The 20,545-nt window shown below is 52.4% G+C and overlaps 2 protein-coding genes across 2 annotated transcripts; one reads left to right on the forward strand and one right to left on the reverse strand.

The window, feature by feature from the left end:
• Nucleotides 1-335: 335 nt before the first annotated feature.
• HSDL1 (hydroxysteroid dehydrogenase like 1) lies at nt 336-7,357 on the reverse strand. The gene is made up of 5 exons (XM_049786776.1): nt 7,266-7,357; nt 5,060-5,284; nt 3,418-3,863; nt 2,242-2,463; nt 336-880 (listed from the first exon to the last, which is right to left on the reverse strand). Exons 2-5 carry the CDS (start codon nt 5,277-5,279, stop codon nt 782-784), a joined length of 987 nt encoding a protein of 328 aa, XP_049642733.1. The 5' UTR covers nt 5,280-5,284; nt 7,266-7,357; the 3' UTR covers nt 336-781.
• A 2,959-nt stretch (nt 7,358-10,316) lies between these two features.
• Nucleotides 10,317-20,357, forward strand: DNAAF1 (dynein axonemal assembly factor 1; the record flags this gene model as incomplete). The annotated part of the gene is made up of 13 exons (XM_049787380.1): nt 10,317-10,384; nt 10,837-10,928; nt 13,736-13,957; nt 14,059-14,225; nt 16,223-16,344; nt 16,596-16,750; nt 17,356-17,586; nt 18,240-18,349; nt 18,468-18,569; nt 19,213-19,257; nt 19,626-19,877; nt 19,942-20,058; nt 20,238-20,357. Coding segments are annotated over 13 exons (1,803 nt in total), but the record flags the coding sequence as incomplete, so codon positions are not given.
• Nucleotides 20,358-20,545: the final 188 nt, after the last annotated feature.

Here is a 20,545-nt window from a genome sequence, read left to right on the forward strand (position 1 = left end):
AATCTATTTTTAAAGCAACTTACCCATAAATAAAGTTGTTCAGTATATACACATATACATACAGATAAGGTCCCTAAAGAAATATCAAGTGAAAAGCAGCATTTTCCAGAGAGTCACACAATTGGAACTACAGAATATAGTTTTTTGTTGTTGCTCACAATGTCAATAATACTTATGAAGTAGCTTTTCAACAGTCTTTCCTGACGAGCATTGGAAAACCAACACTGTATGTATTGATCAGCTACTAAAACAGGTCATTTGCCATTAAAAAATAACATTGGGGCTAGAGGGAAAGCACAGCAGGTGGGGCATTTGCCTTGCACACCACCGGCCCAAGACCGAGCCCCCAGCATTCCATATGTCCTGTTCCTATCAGCAGTATTTCTGAGCCCGAGCCAGGAGTAATCCCTGAGCACCGCTGGGTGTGGCCCAAAAAAGGCAAAGAAAAAAAAAGTCTGAAATAAGAGCTAACAGATGATAACGTTACAACTACATTACCATAGCTCTAACACTGGTATCACTCAACATGACTTTTAAACATTTGAGGACAGACAAAGCATCACCATTTAGGCGTCCTCAATCCATGCCCAGCGTGGCCCCTGAAAGTCAGCCACAGATTCACCGGAAGCACTTGTTCGCTTTGCATGAGGTGAGTCAAGTGTGCCTTGGCTAAATCGTCCATCAAGATGAGCATGGAAGGGAAACCGCCGTGCTCCTAGGAATGTCACAGTCCCACCGGTCCTGGTAGCTGCTGCTGCCGAAACTGCCCACCACTGTGGCTTCAGGCCACGAAGGAAGAGGCCTCTTTGCGGAAGGAACGAAGCAGAAAGTTCGCTCCCCACACCCAGAGCCATTCAGGCATATACTGTGCAAAAAGGAACTGAAAAGGAGAGATAGGTGGAGCCATGAGAGCCAGGTCAGCTGCCTGCATCCCGCCTGCCTCTTCCTTTCTGAGCACCTATGAGGGCCCAAGTCTCCTGTGTGTGACTCTCTAAGGAACAGATGCAGGGTCACACCTAGTCCAATGTAAATGAGGCGAATCCAGTCCCTGTCTGTGCCCATGCCAGCACGGCAGGGCTGGCCACCACCTGCTTTTTCCTGATGCTGCAGCAGATGGGCACATATGGTGCCTGTCCTCTGAGAGAAAGAGAGGACACAGATGCAGGGCAGTAGGACCTGGGGTCAGTGACCTGAGGGGTGAGGGCCATGGAGAGGAGCTGCTGAGACTGCTCCACCTGGGCTTCTCCCAGGGGTGCCTGGTACCACCCAGAAACTGTCATGGTCCCTACTGGGAATGGCACAAGCATCCAGGTGGAAGAGACTGTTGCTTCCCTTCTGCACTGCACAGTACTCAGAGGGTCCTGCTGAGGGGAGACACTCTGGACCATCTGCTACTTCATGTCCTACTCAGCCACCCTCCCGACTAGGCTTTCATTTCTTTTGTTTGTTTGTTTTTTTGGGCCATACCTAACAGCACTCAGGGATTACTCCTGACTCTGCCTCAGAAATCACTCCTGGCAGGCTGAGGGGACAATATGGGATACCGGGGATAGAACCCAGGTGCAAGGCAAATGCCCTTCCCACTGTGCTATCACTCCAGCCCTTCCCCACTAGACTTTCAATCAAAGCCCAGTTATCTGGGGCTGAGGTCCCCAGCCTCTTGGGTCACCTGCTCCAAGCTGCACATGGCCCAAACCTCCCTGGGACCTTTCCCAAGAGCTCAGCAGAGCCACCTGCACCCCATACTCCCACTGGCCCTTCTTCATGGTACCAGCTGCTGGGGTGACTTCTGACACTGCATCCCGGAAAGGTAACAGTATTTCCAACCTCTCAACTCACAGGTGTGTGCTGGACCTGGGCAGAATCCCAGCACGTCAGAGGACCCCATGTCCCCTAGACTATGGGTTTCTGGAGGCCTGAACACAATGGTTTTCCCCTCTGAAGATCCAGGAGAGCTTTACTGATCATCCCGGACTCATCCCCATAGTCTGTACACAGCTGTCTTCTAGGGTATCAGTCTGACCCCTTCCTCTCCTTCCAGCCCTTCCCCAGAACCAACCAGGTGCCATCATGTTTATCTCACACATCACATGCCTGACACACAGCCTGCTGGGAGTGACCCTGAGCACAGAGCCAGACACCAGGCACCTCACAGATCCTGATCACTACCAGGTATGGTTCAAGCCCCTCCACTCCCAGAAACAGCCCAGACCTGAGAGTTCTGTAGAGGTGCCTCATTACCTGGATGGAGTGGGACCAGTAGCCAGTGGTCCTTTTCGATATGCCCAGGGTGGCCACTGCGTGGTGGGCATAGACCTTGGGCGAAGGCGCCAGCCATGAGCATTTGTGCAGGAAGCCATCAGGACTGCCGGTGGCCACGTAGAAGGGGATAAGGCTCTGCACAAAGATGCCTTTGGAGGAATACTCGTACTGCAGTGCTCTGCTGAAGTGGTCCAGATATGCCTGTGCAGACACAGACACAGCAGGGGTCAGATAGACTTCATGGGGGGGGGGGTGCAGGGGACCAGAGGAGCAGTACAGCTGCACACAGCTGACTTGGATTCAATCCCCGGCATCCCATACAGTTCCCTGAGCACCACCAGGAGTGAATCTTGAGTGAAGAGCCAGGTCTGAGCCCTGAGTACCACCAGGTGTGAACACCCCCCCAAACAACAGGCAGACTTCATGAGGGGGTTGGGGAAATATATACATACAGGAGACCAGGGATGTGCTGAGCATCATCACTACAGGTGAAAACAGACAGGGCCGGGCGGTGGCGCTAAAGGGGCCGGGCGGTGGCGCTAAAGGTAAGGTGCCTGCCTTACCTGCGCTAGCCTAGGACGGACCGCGGTTCGATCCCCCGGTGTCCCATATGGTCCCCCAAGCCAGGAGCGACTTCTGAGCGCATAGCCAGGAGTAACCCCTGAGCGTCACCGGGTGTGGCCCAAAAACCAAAAAAAAAAAAAAAAAAAAGAAAACAGACTAAGCAAACTGTCTCTAAATAAACAACTCCATATGGAAGCCAGAGTGACAGCACATCAGGGAGAACACTGGTCTAGCACAAGGTGAACCTGGGTTTAATCTCCAACATCCCAAATGGTCCCACAAGCCCTGACAGGAATGATTCCTGAATAGAACCAGAAACCCTGAGCATCACTGGGTATGTCCCCCAAACAAAACATAAAACCAAAATCAGGGGACAGAGCAATAGCACAGGGGGCAGGGCGTTGCCTTGCACTCAGCCAACTCAGGTTCAATCTTCCGCATCCCATATGGTCCCCAAGCCTGCTATGAGTGATCCCTGAGTACTGCCAGGTATACCAAATAACCAAAAAAAAAAAAAAATGAAGAACTCTATAAGGGGCCCCGCCACAATGATAAAAATCCAGAGTGTCACATGCCTACTGGACACTGTACCTTGGAAGCCGAGTAGGCAGCCAGCTGGGGTGTGGGCTTGCAGCAGGAGCCAGAGGAGATGGTGACCACGGCACCACGGCCCCGCGCCACCATGCCGGGCAGTATCATGTGCACCAGGGCACTGGCCGCTGCCATGTTAATGTTGATGATGTCCCAAAGCCCATCTTCGGAGAGCTGCGCAAAGGGTTGCGGGCAGGGGTAGAACACACCCACGTTGTTCACCAGGACACCCACGTCTCTGTCCTGCAGGGCCTCCCGGATTGGGCCATAGATCTCACGGCCTTGGCTGAAGTTGGCCACCAGGATGTCGGTCTCCACGTGGTAGGTGTCGGCGATGGCCTGAGCCACTGCCTGCAACTTCTCCCTGTTTCGGCTGACCAGGATGATATTGAGCCCGCGGTCAGCCAGCTCCTCTGCGTAGGCCCGACCAATACCATCCGTGGCACCTGCGAACCAAGTCAGGGACAATGTGACCTCGGGAAGAGCTCCTACGCGTCCTTCCCAGGACACCGAAAAACACAAGACACACACCAGCCAGGGAAATGGAAGGAGTCAACACAGAGGACATGGACAGGCCCTAAGCTCCTCGGACACACCAGGGCAGGACATGAGATTGGCTGTGAGATTGGAGAAGCCAGATTAACTTCACTGGGTCGGCACCTTGCCTGCTACTTTATCTCTCCAGCCCTGGCACCCAATATGGTTCCCCGAGACTCACCAGGTGTGATCCCTGAACCCTTCCAGGGTTAAGCCCTGAGCACTATTGTGTGTGGCTCCAAACGAAGTAAAAATAAAATAAGAGTTCTGGGGCCGGCGTGATAGCACAATGGTAGAGCATTTGCCTTGCACACAGGCAACCTGAGAGGGACCCAGATTCCATCCCTGCCATTCCATATGGTCCCTTGAGCCTGCCAGGAGCAATTTCTGAGTGTAGAGCCAGGAGTAACTCCTGAGTGCCACCAGGTGTGGCTCAGAAAACAAAAAAAATGGGCCCAGAGAGATAGCACAGCGGCGTTTGCCTTGCAAGCAGCCGATCCAGGACTTAAGGTGGTTGGTTCGAATCCCGGTGTCCCATATGGTCCCCCGTGCCTGCCAGGAGCTATTTCTGAGCAGACAGCCAGGAGTAACCCCTGAGCACCGCCGGGTGTGGCCCAAAAACCAAAAAAAAAAAGAGTTGAGCCAGAGTGATAGTACAGTGGAGAGGGTATTTGCCATGAATGTAGCTGACCCAGGTTCAATCTCTAGCATCTCATACGGTCTCTCAAGCCTGCCAGGAGTGATTTCAAAGTGCCAGATCCAAAAGTAACCCCTTAGTGACGCCAGGTATGGCCTCAAAGTAAAACAAAACAAAATCTTGCTTATAAATTTGTTTCAGGTAAGGAAAAAAAAGGCCCTCATCATAATGAGGTATTTTGTGGTTTGGAGACACACTTGACAGCATTGGAAGGGGTCACTCCCAATAGTGCTCAGGAAACCCTGTAGCCTGCGTGTCCCCACATGCAAAGTATAGTCCTCTGCGCTCCCCCCAGGTCCCATCACTGACGTTCCCCAGCAGATCCCCTGATAAGGGATCTAAAAATGGCAGATGCCACCACTCCCTCCATGCTCCCGGGGGAGCCAGCTCTGACCCAGCACTGCTCACCACTCACGACAGCCCAACGGCCATACTGCTTTATCAGGTCAGGCCTGCTGACCAGGCGGGGGATAAAGTGCAGCCGGACGAGGTTGTAGAAGTCGCAGATGACCGTGATGCTCTTCCTGGCCGTGTACCAGGCGCCCACTACCGCCAGTGCTTCCATGTAGCAGTTGCACGACCTGGCGATCTCCCTGTACAAGAGACAGAAGCTGTCCACAGCAGCCATGGTGCCTGTAAGAAAGGAGACAGGCAGCCTCCGCTCAGTCTGGGCCATAAACTTGGGGGCTGAGGGGTGGCAGCAAGCAGCTGGCAACCCTATACAACAGTCATAAACACACACACACATACACACTCACACACATACACACATACACACAGAACAAACACATAAAACCCAGGAACACACACAATGAACACACACACAAAAAACAGAAACACCGGACCTTGGGCCTAGCAAAGTCCGTTCTCCCAACCAGACACACAACAAAATACAGGCATCGCATTCATGGAGTAGGCAGTGAACCCCATACCTGACAGCCTCTGACTCCTTTCCCAGACCTAGAGAGCTGCTCAGTGCTGTGTCTGACACCCCGGGTTAGCCTTACTTTTTGTTGCTGTTGGCTCTGCACTCAGAAATTACTCCTGGCAAGTTGGAAGCCCTATGGGATGCCGGAGATCAAACCGAGCCGGCCATGTGCAAGGTAAATGTCCTCCCCACTGTGTTATTGCTCTGACCCTGCAGCATAAAGTTTTTAATGAACAATTAAATACCATTTGTCATACCACGGTGGGTTGCGACCAGAGCAAAGCTTGTGAGAAAAATCTATTGCACGAGGCAATGGGGATGATGAAGGGTCTGGCTGAGGGGGGTGGGTGTCATCTCCCTCCACGACAAGCACAGCAGCAGGGAACTACACAGAAAGGTTCTGTCCCCTGCAGACACCAAGTCTGCCATTATTTTTTCAACATCATTAATATCTGTGGGACAGAAACTCTAGGTACCAGCGCCAGAGCAAAAGGGCTGGAGGGAGTTTGATCCCCAGTTTGATTCCCAGTTTGATCCCCAGCATCTCATAGAGTTCCCTGATCTCACCAGGAGTGATCCCTGAGCCCAGAGCCAGGAGTAATCCCTGAGCATTGCTGCATGTGGCCTCAAAACAAAGGAAAAAGTGTCTGCTTGATCTTAGCGGGGATTGCATGAGGTAAAGACACAGAAAGCATTTAGGGAACTAGAGCATTAGTACAACCAGGAGGGTGTTTTGTCTTGCACACTGGTAACCTGCACTTGATCCCCAGCATCCCATAGGGTGCCCTGAGTACCACCACGAGTGATTCCTGAGCGCAGAGCCAGGAATTATCAGTGAGCATCCCTAGAAGTGGTCCACCCCATCTCCTGAAAAAAAGAAAGCACTTAGGCTGAAGTATTGAATAGCCCAGCCCATCAGTTCTATTGTTTATGTCAGCTGGCTACTGACTACATATCAAAAAAAAAAAAGATCGTTAAAACAAAGATAGTACAGTGGACCTACCGGGGTTCGATCCCTGGAATCCCATAGCGTCCCCCAATTACCCCTAGGAGTTAATTCCTAAATGCAGAGCCAGGAGTCAACGTCCTGAGCATCGCTGAGTGAGCAAAGGGCTTTGCAAGTGAAAAAAAAAAAAAAAAAGTGCTTACTCCTATCTTCTTGCCAGTCTCAGAGCCTCGCAGAGATCTAATCACACCCCCCCCCCAGCATGCAGACCGACCAAGAAACAGGTTTACAGGTTGGGCCCTTGCACAGAAGCAGCACAGGAATAAAGATCAAGGTCAAGGGCCTGAGGCCAGGCTGGTACCCGCCTCCCCAGAAGACGCCCCCTGATGATGATGGCACGGGAAAACCCATGCTGGGGGCACCCAGGGATGGGTAACCGGGGCCCGCCCCTCGGCCCACGCCCCACTTCCCTTCCCTTGCACAGAGAGCGTGGAGACCACCGGCGGCGGCCCTGGCATCCCTTGCCCGGAGGATCAGCAGCGGCCACCGCCCCAGGTGGAGACCCAGATGACGAATGCACAGTCCGCCCAAAGCACGCCCCGCCCCGGGCCGCCTGTCACGGCCTCTAGAGGGACCCGGGTGGGCGGCCGCCACAGCGGGGGGACAGGGGTCGTAGTAGAGGGGAGCAAAGGGCGTGATGGACTGGAGTCGGGTGCGGGGGGGAGCGGGGCTCCTAGTACCTGCAAAAGCAGCGCGGTCCGGAGCAGCTCTTGCAGAACCCCGCGTGGCCGTGGCCGTGGCCGCCGCTGCCGCCGCCACGCCCCCACGTGACCCAGACCTCACGTGACCCAGAGGTGGGCGGGGCCTCATATAGCTCCGCCCCTGCGCCCGCCGAGTGCCAGTGCGCGTGCGCGTGCGCAGCGGTTGCCGTGGAGTCCGGTAGCGTCTAGCGAGGCCTCCCAGACTTTGCGACTCCCGCAATGAACTCCCATGAATCGGAGCCCGGGCCGGGCCTGCAGGAGTCGGCGGGCGACCACCCGAACGCAGGTCCAGAGGGGCGCAAGGAAGGTGCGAGGCGAGGCGAAGAGAGGGGGCAATGGGCCACCCACCGGCTCTTCTCATCCCCCCCACCCGAGCTAAGCGCCAGCCACAGGCCTAGCCGAGCCCCTAAGTCGGGGACACCCCCCCCCCCCCAGCCCTAGGATAGTCTTTCTTGCTGAGAGATCCTGGAACCTTCCACGCTTTCCCCTATGCCTGGGAGTCCCCCTTGGACCTCAGGCTTGTCCCCAAAACTCCAACCCCCATCGTCCACCCAGCATTGGAATATGCCCCCATTCACTCCCTGCGCCCTAGCACCGAATGGGAGAACCCCTGGCTTCTCCCACCATGGAGAACGTTCATTCAGGACCGTCTGACCCATAGAGAAGTGGCCTGGAAAGTTGTGGTTTCTCATCCAACTTTTCCCAAATGAGTTTAGAAAAGTAGCTTCCAGAGCTGGAGTGCTGGTGCTGACCCCCCAGGTTTCATTCCTGGCACCCCCATTGTGTCCTGAGGACTGTCAGTTCTGCACCATCACCATCAATCCCCCCCCCCCAAATTAAATGGTAGAATTCAGAAGTTGAAGTTTGCCTTGCACACAGGCCAACCTGGGTTGGTTCCCTGGTTTGTTCCTGGAAATCCCACATGATTTCCTGAGCACCACCAGGTGTGATCCCTGGGCACAGAGCAAGAAGTAAGCTCTAAGCACCACAGAGTTGTCCCACAACAACAACAAAAAATAAATAAAAAGAATTTAGCCTCTGCTGCCAGTAAGGGGAAAGTTTAGGGAGAAAAAGAACAGAACCCGGGTCCGGAGAGATAGCACAGCGGTGTTTGCCTTGCAAACAGCCGATCCAGGACCAAAGGTGGTTGGTTCAAATCCTGGTGTCCCATATGGTCCCCCGTGCCTGCCAGGAGCTATTTCTGAGCAGACAGCCAGGAGTAACCCCTGAGCACTGCCGGTGTGACCCAAAAACCAAAAAAAAAAAAAGAACAGAACCAGCTCAGGAATCCACAGCAGCAGTCTTCAAGTGTAGTGCCCCTGAATCCAGGGATTTAGGTCTATCTTTAGAAAATAAAATTAAGTGCATTTGCTTAATATTTTTTCCCCTATAAGTTCCCACCCTAAGTTTCTTGAAAGTTCCCTTTGAGAATCTTCAAACGGGCCAGAAAGATAGCACAACGGTAGGGCATGTGCCTTGCACGCAGCCGATTCAAGAAAATCTTCAGACAGGACGAAGACCCTTATAACCAACACTCATATTCTGGACCACATATTGACAGTGAGCCACATTTGATCATATTGAATACTCGTTAAATTCAACATTTTTTATTTTATTTTATTTGGGGGGTGGTTTGGGCCACACCTGTTTGATGCTCAGGGGTTACTCCTGGCTTCGTGCTCAGAAATTGCTCCTGATGGGGCCGGGAAGGCGGCGCTAGAGGTAAGGTGTCTGCCTTACAAGTGCTAGCCAAGGAACGGACCACGGTTTGATCCCCCGGCGTCCCATATGGTCCCCCCAAGCCAGGGGCGATTTCTGAGCACATAGCCAGGAGTAACCCCTGAGCATCAAACGGGTGTGGCCCAAAAACCAAAAAGAAAAAAGAAAAAAAGAAAAAAAAGAAATTGCTCCTGGCTTGGGGGAACAATATGGGACACCGGGGATCGAACCGCGGTCCATCCTACGCTAGCCCTTGCAAGGCAGACACCTTACCTCTAGCGCCACCTCACTGGCCCCTAAATTCAACATTTTTAGAGACAGTGGGTGTTCCTTTTTCTCCATCACACCCCGGAATTCTGTTTGGATGCTCTCAACCACTTCTCTCTCAGTAAGAACAAAGATGCTGTGTGTGTGTGCGCACATGCGCTAACCATGGAGCCACTTATTATCCAACTACTCCCAACTCAGTGACTCAGTGCTTGGGGGTTGTTCCTAGAAATTCTGGGGGGAGTTCATGCAGTGCCAGCGACTGACCACAGGACCCCTAAATGCAAATCAGGGACACTAGGCTACCACATGCTTTCATTTTTGTTTGGTTTTGGGTTTTATTTGGGGGGGGTAGCTCTGTTGGTGCTCAGATGTTACTCCTGGCTCTGTGCTCAGAAATCACTTCCTGACAGGTTGGGGGCATAAGGGATGCTGGGATTGAACCTAGGTTGGCCACATGCAAGGGAAACACTACCCATTGCGCAATGGCTCTGTTCCCCCACCCCACACACACATGCTTTCTGAAGATTAAATCCTGGGACTCTTCCAATTAGCTACATCCTACGTCCATGTGCTTTTCTTTCTTAAACTGATGGCCTGTGCTCTTAGGCTCCCCTCACCTTCCCGCCCCATCCCACTGTACCCCACCATCCCCTCCATGTACATTGGAGAATTGGCATATTGAGGCATGGAGCTTCATCCAGCACATTCGATGCCCAAGCAGAGGAACAGTCATCATTGGATAGAACCACACACTCTGGCTGGCTCCAGGCTGTGAGAAATAACAGAAAGTGTCCTCCCCCATAGGTGTCTGCCCAGAAGCTTTCTCAGGGTGGAAGGTCTTGGTGAAAGGGACAAAAATCTGAGTCACTGAGCCCAATATTAGGGGGCTCAGGAGACACCACTCTATAGTAGACAACTGAGCCAAGCTAAGACACAGCTCTTGTCCTGTCCTGTTGACCTCTGCACAAACGACCCCTGTGCTTTCCAGAATCAAGTGACTATAGCAGTTCTGGGGACATGCTGAGCCAGAGCCAGCACAGACAAAGCGGTGACAGCAAGTTGGATGCTCCATCTATTCAGGGAGATGACAAGGAGGACCGGAGCCCCAGGTAGGCAGCAGACCAGTGCTGGGTAGTACTCCCCAGAGCCCTTGGATGCAGAGGGTATCGGGGGTCTTGCAGAGGGAAGTGTTGGGTCTGTGAGTCACCATACTTGGATATTCAGGGATACTCATAGCCCTGTACTTAGAAATCATTCCTGGCAGGCTTGGGGAACCATATGAGATGCTGGAGATTGAATGCAAGGCAAACACCCTACTCACTGTGCTGTGTCACTCTGACCTATCTCTAAGGTTTTTGAGGACATTAGAAACATCTTTATTATTCACGCATACCTTGCACTTTCATGCACAGTGAAAGCATGGTACCTGGCTGAGGCCCCAGAGCTAGATCGAAAAAGGATAAGTTCAGCCAATGGGAGGGCATTCTGGAATTTGGGCAAGGAAGGGAAGGATTGGGTGGTGATGCATTCAGGGAATTCATCATGTCTGGGCCATGCACAGAATGACGAAGAGTTTCCTGAGGAACTTCTGCAAGGAGCACAAGCTCTACATCACACCGTCACTCAACGATACCCTGTACCTGCACTTTAAAGGTGAGACATGCAAAGTATCTGAAGGGAGTCACAAATCTGGGGAAAGCCACAGGTTTTTTTCATGCCTCTCCCACCCCAAAAGCTGGTGACCCTGAGTGTGAAGTGTGCAGCTGCACTGAGGTCGAGGCTAGCCTGCATGCCCAGTCTGCACATTCCCTCAGAACCAGTGAGCACTATGAGTGTTGACAAACTGGAATGGAGACGAAAGAGAAAACGCACAAGTTTGAAGATTAGGATGGTATGACCATGGGTACATTGGGGGTGCTGTTGTTTGTTTTGGGGCCACACCCTGAGTTGTGAGGGACTAATATGGCTCTCCACCATGAAGACAGAACCTGCCCTCAATCACTGATGTCTCCATTTCTTTTTTTTTTTTTTTTTTTTTTTTTGGTTTTTGGGTCACACCCGGCAGTGCTCAGGGGTTATTCCTGGCTCCAGGCTCAGAAATTGCTCCTGGAAGGCACGGGGGACCATATGGGACGCTGGGATTTGAACCGATGATCCTGCATGAAAGGCAAACGCCTTACCTCCATGCTATCTCTTCGGCCCCATGTCTCCATTTCTATTGTAAAATAAAATCCACGAGTTGTAAGGCACTGTTTCTAAGCCCCATCCAGATCCAAAAACCAGACTATTGTTTCTTTATTCATAAAGAATTCCAATACCAGAATGGGGGAAAGGTAATCTAGATGGGTTTTTACATATTAAAAGAGAGTTACAGGAAAGAAGGAGATGGGGAACACTTTTGTTTTAGGTTAATAGCTGGGTGTCATCTTAAAATTCTACCCTTTCTGTTTAAAACAAGCAGAATAAGGGACCAGAGTGGTGGCACAAGCAGTAGGGCATTTATTTGCCTTGCATTCGTTAATGTAGGATGGACAGAGGCTTGATCCCCAAGCATCCCATATGGTCCCCTATGCCAGGAGCAATTTCTGAGTGCATAGCCAGGAGTCACCCCTGAGCATCACTGGGTGTGACCCAAAAAGAAAAGAAAAGAAAAAAAAAAACACCAAGCAGAAAAAAAGGAGAGAAAAGTTACAAAAGTTTTGTTCTACTTTTCTCCACCAGAGACAGAAACCCCAGATCAGAACTTATAAAAGGTGGTTGTTACTTTGCATAGGAACAGTAAAACTTGGCTGCAATAGCATCAAAGTTTAAATTGTATATATCATTCTCAAAACAATCAGCTTTTCCATATCTTTGTCTTTACATATCAAAAAATGTTTCATAGACTTTTCTGAACATAAATATTAGAACCTTACTGCAAATACACTTAAATAGAAAAGTCTTAAATATTCTTACACGAAGCACAGTAATACAAATCTAGACCATCCAAACTCCTTTCCCTAAACAAAATTACAAGAACATGTCTTCAGATATAAAAATCTGAATATATAGTATATATATATTTTTTTTTGCTATAGTTTGAAAATAAGTTTGCTAAACATTCTTTTTTTTTTTTTTTTTTTTTTTTTTTTGGTTGTTGGGTCACACCTGACAGCGCTCAGGGGTTACTCCTGGCTCTACGCTCAGAAATCGCCCCCTGGCAGGCACGGGAGACCATGTGGGATGCCAGGATTTGAACCACCGTCCTTTTGCATGCAAGGCAAATGTCTTACCTCCATGCTATCTCTCCGGCCCCTGCTAAACATTCTTATAACGAGCACTGTAATAAGAGTTTATTGTATTCAAGTTCCTTTTCCATCTACTTCTGTGGATAAAGACATTAGAACATTTTTGCAGACATAATTTTGAGAATAAGTTGCTAAATAATATATACTATCAAGCCATCACAGCAATTGGTAAATATTCGCTAGGATACCTGAGAACTCTATGACATCTGATTTTATTCCATTCTCAAATATAAACATTCAGGGAGCTATGGGGGAGATTTGAGAGGGGCAAGACAGGCAGCAGATGGGAGAGTTCAGTGGCGAGAAAAATGAGCTTCCCCTATTGGAGGCTTAGCAGAAACACTTCCAGGAACCATCCTCAGGCAGCAAACTGAGTGCTGTAGTCTCTCAACACTTCTGATGCAGCCTGCAAAATACACAATTACATATACACATTTACATATATTCATGTACACATACAGACTCACATAGATACCTGTACAAACATACATGCACTCACATACTTTCCCAAAGAAAATGAGTCACTTTTTCTGAGCATTGGTATTAGACAGTTCTGGAATCACAGACTGATGTGGGACTAGCAGCATCTCAGTTCAACATCTTGCTTTCCTGATGTTAAACTTTGTTCCTAGAATTGAGACAGATGCTGAAACGAGCCTCAGCTTTGGGCCACGCTTGGCTACCTGGCCTTTGTTCTGTCTAAGCCAGGCTCCAATGCCCAGACTGGAGGGTTGTCACCTCTCAGTAGCCCTGCAGGGCTGCCTTGGTCTTCCATGTTTTGGGGGACCAGCCTGGAGTGAATCCCTGGGATTTATGTATTTATTTTTGGTTTTTGGGTTACACCAGGCAGCACTCAGGAGTTACTTCTGGCTCTACACTCAGAAATCGCTCTTGGCAGGCTCAGGGGACCATATGGGATGCCGGGATTTGAACCACCATCAGTCCTGTGTTGGCACGTGCAAGGCAAATGCCTTATAACTATGCTATTGTTCTGGTCCCAAATCCCTAGGATTTAATGGAGCACCAGAGAGCCATGGAATAGAAACAAGAGTGATATATGGCTCAAAGAATAGGGGCAGCCTTGGGCTGTGCCAGAAGTGAGCAGCATGTATGTGTGTGTCCATGTGTGTGTGCCAGTGCACCTCAGAAGCCCTGGTCCTCCTGCCTCCACAGGCTTCAGCCGCATCGAGAACCTAGAGGAGTATACAGGGCTGCGCTGCCTCTGGCTAGAGTGTAACCGGCTCCAGAGGATTGAGAATCTGGGGGCGCAAGTTGAGCTGCGCTGCCTCTTCCTGCAGACCAACCTGCTGCACAAGATTGAGAACTTGGAGCCACTGCAGAAGCTCGACACCCTGAACCTCAGCAATAACTACATCAAGACCATCGAAAACCTTGGTCAGCTCAGAGATCCCTGGGGATGGTGGAAAGGTTCCGGTTTTGGTGGGGAGATGGGACCCACTTCCATTACATGGCTGTGCCTCCACCCGTCCCTGCAGCCTGTCTGCCAGCTCTGGACACACTGCAGATGGCGCACAACTGTCTTGAGACAGCACAGGACATCGAGCACCTGCGTCACTGCCCGAAGCTCTGCGTCCTCGACCTCTCCCACAACAGGCTTGGTGACCCTGAGATCCTGAGCGTGCTGGAGGCAGTGCCTGACCTGGTAACAAGTCACAGTGGCACTATGCACTCTTCCCAATGGCAGCGGGAGGCTCCAGGTGTCAGGTGGGGTGGTCCAGCCAGTGCAAGTATATCTAGTCAGTGCATGATGATTTTAGTACCCGATCTCTAGATGTCTGGCTGGTGTTACTCAGACTCACTCTGATCCACCCAGAATGCAGGATTTTTTTGTTTGTTTGTTTGTTTTGGGGTCACACCAATGGCGCTCAGGGGTTACTCCTGGCTCTGTGCTCAGAATTTAATCGCTCCTGCCAGGCATGGGGGACCATATGGGATCCTGGGAATCAAACCAGGGTCTGTCCTGTGTTGGCCGCATGCAAGGCAAACGCCCTACTGTTGTGCTAGTTCTCCATCCCCAATAATGCAGGTTTGGACTCTGCTGCTCTTTTTATTTTGGTTTTTGGGCCACATCTGGCAGTACTGAGGGTTTACTTCAGGCTCTACATTCAGAAATTGCTCCTAGCAGGCTCGGGACCATATGGGATGCTGGGGATCAAATCTGGATCTGTCCCGGGTTGGCCGCTTGCAAAGCAAACACCCTACTTCTGTGCTATGGCTCTGGCCCCAGACTCTGTAGCTCCTAACTTGCTGTGGAGCTGATCTGTCATTGGCTCTGTTGCCACTCCCCAGAATCTGGGTCAGGAGCTCAACTCTGGGAGCTCACTCCTGCACCCTGGATAGTCAGCATCCCCCACACTCGAACTTCTTCCTGCATGCTGATGTCTACCTCGGCACGTCACCAGCAGTGCCCGTGGTTCCCCCTCTGCCCGCTTTCATGTTACTGCATAAAGAAAGCTGGGCCAGGGGCTGGCGAAGTGGCACTAGAGGTAAGGTGTCTGCCTTGCAAGTGCTAGCCAAGGAAGGACCGCGGTTCGATCCCCCGGCGTCCCATATGGTCCCCCCCAAGCCAGGGGCAATTTCTGAGCGCTCAGCCAGGAGTAACCCCTGAGCATCAAACGGGTGTGGCCTGAAGAAAGAAAGAAAGAAAGAAAGAAAGAAAGAAAGAAAGAAAGAAAGAAAGAAAGAAAGAAAGAAAGAAGGAGGGAGGGAGGGGGAGGGGAGGGAGGGAGGGAGGGAGGGAGGGAGGAAGGAAGGAAGGAAGGAAGGAAGGAAGGAAGGAAGGAAGGAAGGAAGGAAGGAAGGAAGGAAGGAAGGAAAGTGAGAGAGAGAAAGGAAGGAAGGAGAGAGAGAGAAAGGAAGGAAGGAAGGAAGGAAAGAAAGGAAGGAAGGAAGGAAGGAAGGAAGGAAAGAAAGAAAGAAAGAAAGAAAGAAAGAAAGAAAGAAAGAAAGAAAGAAAGAAAGAAAGAAAGAAAGAAAGAAAGAAAGAAAAAGAAAGAAAGAAAAGAAAGAAAGAAAGGGAAAAAGGAAAGAAAAAGAAAGAGAGAGAGAAAGAAAAAGAAGAAAGAAAGAAAGAAGGAAGGAAGGAAGGAAGGAAGGAAGGAAGGAAGGAAGGAAGGAAGGAAGGAAGGAAGGAAGGAAGAAGGAAGGAAGGAAGGAAGGAAGGAAGGAAGGAAGGAAGGAAGGAAGGAAGGAAGGAAGGAAGGAAGGAAGGAAGGAAGGAAGGAAGCTTGGCCAGTGCTCAATGGGCAGGTCAGATGGAAGGATAGATGGACAGGCATTCCTGACCACTGAGTCTTGTGGGAAGCAACCGGGAAAGAAGCCCCTGAGCTGGTTGGTCATCTCCATCCCAGCAAGAAAGCTGGATGGGAGGCAGAGGGCCAGAGTGAGATCAAGGCACTTACAGGCCCCTCTATCCTGGGGTTCATACCCCACTGTAGTCCCATATACAGGGTGAGGGGACACCAGCACTCAGCCCATGGTTGAGGACTTCAAGGGGAATGCGATCCCTCTTGTCCACCAGGTGGGAAGAGGCAGGGAGGTCCCAGTTGTGAAGTCTGTTCACCCCAGGAACTCAGCTCCTGCCCAAGGCCAAGCACTCCCCAGGACACATGCTCATGGATGACTTGCCTTTGCCTGCAGCGAGTGCTGAACCTGATGGGGAACCCAGTGATCCGCCTGATCCCCCACTACCGCAAAACAGTCACAGTGCGCCTGGGCCACCTCACCTACCTGGATGACAGGCCCATCTTTCCCAAGGACAGGTGAGGAGGAGCCATCATGGACACTCTGCAAGCACTGGTTTCACAGCTGTCCGTGTGCCCCCAGCTCCCTTTTGCAGGCACCGAGGCTGAAGATTTTTCAAGATGCACCCCTCTACATACATGGTCACACACATATACATTACTATCACTCAACAAACCACACAATCCACACACACAACACTTATTCAAAACCTGAGCCCCCCACCTGCATACGCATCCCGGACCTGCTGTTCTGTCCCACTACCCTGCAGGGCCTGTGCTGAGGCCTGGGCACGGGGCGGCCCAGTGGCTGAGCGGGAGGAGCGGCAGCTCTGGGACAGTCGGGAGAGGAAGCGGATCACCGACAGCCTCGAAGCCCTGTCCCTGATCCGCCAGCAGGCCCAGAAGCGGCGGGAAGCTGGGCAAGGTAGGCCAGGAGGCGACCTCCCTTCCTCCCTCAGGTCTGAGTACCCATGCCCAGGAAGTGCACAACCTCCTTGGGAAGATACTGGAGCATCATGATGCCCAGGATAAACAGGCAGATAAGACAGCCCACAGAAGCAGCTGGGACTCTGGGTGCAGCTTTTGGGGGGCACAAACTTCCTGTGAGGCCAGTAGGCCTTTTCTTTGGGGGAAACTGTCCTCTTCCCCTCCTCTGGCTTCAAGATCCACTGGATGTCATCACTACCCCCTTAGTACCCATGCCATGAATGCCATGAACTCACTGGGCTGTTCTAGGTCCTGCCCCCTCAGCCAGAGCAGCAGAGCCCCTCTGTCCATGACTCCTGAGAATAGGCCAGTTAGGGCCTCCCAGCCCCCCACAGCATGGTCACAGCTTCAGGGTATCAAGGGACTCCCATCCTGGTTCTGACTTCATCAGTCTGGTGCATCACATAGTCACTCTGCCCTGGTTGGAGTTGGCATTGGTGACTGGGTCCTCCGGGCCTTTGTACTCACCTTGGTGTATCTCCTCAGGAGAGAAGCAGGAAGGTGTGGAAGCCATCATAGCCAATGCCCCAAAGGAGGAGGAAGAGAAAGAGAAAGAGGAGGAGGAGGAGGAGGAGGAGGAGGAGGAGGAGGAGGAGGAGGAGGAGGAGGAGGAGGAGGAAGAGAGGTCCCCAGAGGACAGAGAGCGGCAGCAGAAGATGGAGCATTTTGTGAGGGAGAGCTTTGAGGCCAAGGATGAGCTCTACCCAAAAGAGCCCTGCAGAATCAGGGAAATGCCCCAAGGTGCCAATGGGGAGACCGAGGCCTGGGAGCCAGGTGAGATGCTGCCTGACAAAACCCCAGCCCTGGGACCCCTAGAAGCTCTCTGGCCTGGTAAGAGCTGAGAAGGGCCAAGGATCCAGGCAGTTTTCACTTCCCACTGAGGCCGTGATGTGGTTCCAAGCCCAAGCTTGTCTGAAAATGAGGCCACAAACCAGTCACCCCAGTTGCATTCACTGAGAACCCTAAGACCCAAGAGAGTACAGAATGCAGGATTCCAGGACTCAGCCCTGGGGAATCTCAAGGTTTTGTTTTTGTTTTTTGGGGCGACACCTGGTGGTACTCAAGGTTTATTCCTGGACCCGTGCTCAGAAATCGCTCCTGGAAGGCCTGGGGGGCCATATGGGAGCCAGGGATTAAACCCGGGTCCATCCCAGGTCAGCTGCATGCAAGGCAAACGCCCTTCTGCTGTTCAATATGGCCCAGGATCTCAAGGTGTTTGGGGGAAGGGGCAAAGTCCCTGACAGGTTGGTTGGCAGTGGCTTTGGTCAGGGTCACCTCTGGCCTCACGCCAGCCCCATTGCAGAGGTTCCCACAGACACCCACTGCATCGCCTGGAGCCAGCCCTGGGCATCCCTTTGCCACCCAGAGTGGGGTTTTCTGCTTCCTCTCTGGAAGAACTTTGGCCACTAACTGTCACCGTCCCTTAGACCCCACTTCCCTGAGTGGAACCCCAGAGAAAGTGCAGGGGACGGAACCCAACAGAGTTGCTGCTGTGACAGAAGTGACAGAGCAAGCAGCCCAGAAGCTCTTCATTGAGGTATGTGTCAAAGGCGTGGGCAGATGGGATGGCTGTGCCAGGCTGATGAGTGATGGTCCCTGGCCAGGTGGGAAGCAGGACTTCAGGCCCCGGAAAACAGACGCCCTTTTTCACCCAGTCACTACTCAGCCCCCCCTACCCCGACTCACAGGAAACTGAAGCATGGGTGCTGACCACCCCCGAGTTCCTGGCCCAGCGCTGCTCAGGTCCGGGTTTCTGTGTCTGATACCAGCTTCACACTCCCTTACTTGTTTCGCCCATCGAGCCAGTCACGTGGCCACTGGAATCAAAGAAGCCGAGTGTACACGCAGGGTAGAGCATCCCAACTCACACACACTGGCCAACATGAGTGGTACTGCTCTGCCTGTCATGGATGGTCTAGTGCTCACATCTCACACGGTGTGGTGGTGTTGGGAACCAGAGAAGTGAGGCACTGTGAGGAAAGGGACCCTGGGCCCACTGCTATACACAAAGACACTTCGCTTTCCCCAAAAACAGAGCCCTGCTTTGAAGTGGCCCACTCAGGCTTTGAGTCATGGCACCCTGAGATGAATTTGTATGGAAACATGTCTCTATTGGATCCAGAGGCAACAGCTGGGGCTGGAACAGAGAGGCAGAGATGTGGAGGGCCAGGGTGGAAAGCACAGTGCCACTTCCTCCTTCAGGCAGTGTGTGAGTGTGTGTGTGGGGGGGGGGTGGCATAGAGAAATGTGTGTGCTGGTGTGGCTGGGTGTGCATGTGCGTACACATTTGCTTGCCTGTGTGCGCACAAAGCAGCTCAGCCCACCCTGCTCAGTTAGTAGGCTGAAGGAGGCCACCACTCTCCTGTTCGTGCCCCATGTCACCCGTGCCCCTGGTTTCAGGACCTCCCTGACCTGGAGGACGTGGACGTGGATGCCCAGGACCAGGTGATCTACCCCACACTGCAGTGTCCCCAAACCTGGGCTGGCTCCCACTTGCCCTGCCCTGGTCACAGTGGCCATGGCCCCTCACAGGGATGAGGTGTGGGGAGTAGGGGTTTGAGGCTCATGTCCTCAACTCCCGGACATCATGCCATGGTGGTATGGGGTGTGCAGACCCTGTGAGCCAGGAGCTGAGTCCTGGAGCTTCCAAATCAAGCAGGGGGGGGGGGGCAGAAGACACTGTCAGGGCTCTGGAAGGACCAAGTAAGGGGCCTCGGTGGGGTGGCCTGAGTCCCAAGAGCTGAGTGTGGGGTCCTGGCTCAAGGAAATAGTGGGTGCCTGCTGAGTACTTTGATGTGTCCTGTCCCCCCAAGGCCACCTGTCACCCAAAGATCACAGACCTGTGCAGCCTGAGCGACGAGGACGACGGTGATCCCCCCCAGGAACACCTGCCCACAGACGCCCTTTGCAATATATTCAAGGCACACAAGGCTACACCAAAGCTGCCAGAAAGGCTCTTCACACACATCCTGGCAGACAGCTCTGAGAGGGAGAGGGCCACAGGGCCATACAGGGACCCCAGGCCTCCAAGAATACTGGTGGAGGAGCTGGACGGGGAGAAGCCTGTGGGTGACCTACCCATACCCCCAACCTGCTGCAGGGACTCACCATCTCCCACCTTTCCTTCAGGTACTGCAGGGTGAATGGGAGCAGAGTGGGGGAGCCCTGGGGTTGTGGCTCAAGAACCCCATGTTCTTGGAAAAGGGATGCACCACATGCTACCTGAAGCTCCTACCAGTGTCTAAAGTAAACTCCTCCCTGTCACTATATATACTAAGGGCCACACTCCCACTCCACTCTTGACCCCACAGACCCAAGTTTCAGGGGACTCTAACTTCATGGCTGGGAAAGTAGGGTAGAGAACCAGGTTCTTTGCGTGCCTACTCAGGTAGGGGAAAGGGCCACCCTGGTTCTGTTCCCTGCAGAACCTGATGCGAAGGGACCATGGGCCCCATTTGTTCCCTGCAGGACCAGATGTGGTGGAGCAGGGACAGCCCCCTGAGACCAGAGAGGATCAGGAAGACATTGAGTTTGGCCTGGACTGATACTGACTTTGCCCCATCTCTTCTCAGACTGGAAGACATGGGGGTGGGGGGGCACAGTACAGCCCCTGGCACTCCCCACTCTGCAGCGTGCTCTGGCCCAAGCCTGCTCAGCCCCACTGCAGGCAGGCACAGGCTGCCCCTTTGAACATTACAATCATTTCAACATCTCCTGGAGTCCATGTGCACCC

The sequence above is a fragment of the Suncus etruscus genome, chromosome 14 (assembly GCF_024139225.1).
Source record: "Suncus etruscus isolate mSunEtr1 chromosome 14, mSunEtr1.pri.cur, whole genome shotgun sequence".
In the NCBI taxonomy this organism is placed as follows: Eukaryota; Metazoa; Chordata; class Mammalia; order Eulipotyphla; family Soricidae; genus Suncus; species Suncus etruscus.

What these genes read in the sequence shown, in the direction of transcription:
- HSDL1 (XM_049786776.1), bottom strand. Translation starts at nt 5,279, where the DNA reads ATGGCTGCTGTGGACAGCTTCTGTCTCTTGTACAGGGAGATCGCCAGG. An exon ending in CCGTTGGGCTGTCGTGAGTG is followed by an intron (nt 3,864 to 5,059) that starts GTGAGCAGTGCT and finishes CTTGGTTCGCAG; the next exon opens with GTGCCACGGATGGTATTGGT. An exon ending in ACTGGTCCCACTCCATCCAG is followed by an intron (nt 881 to 2,241) that starts GTAATGAGGCAC and finishes TCTCCTTTTCAG; the next exon opens with TTCCTTTTTGCACAGTATAT.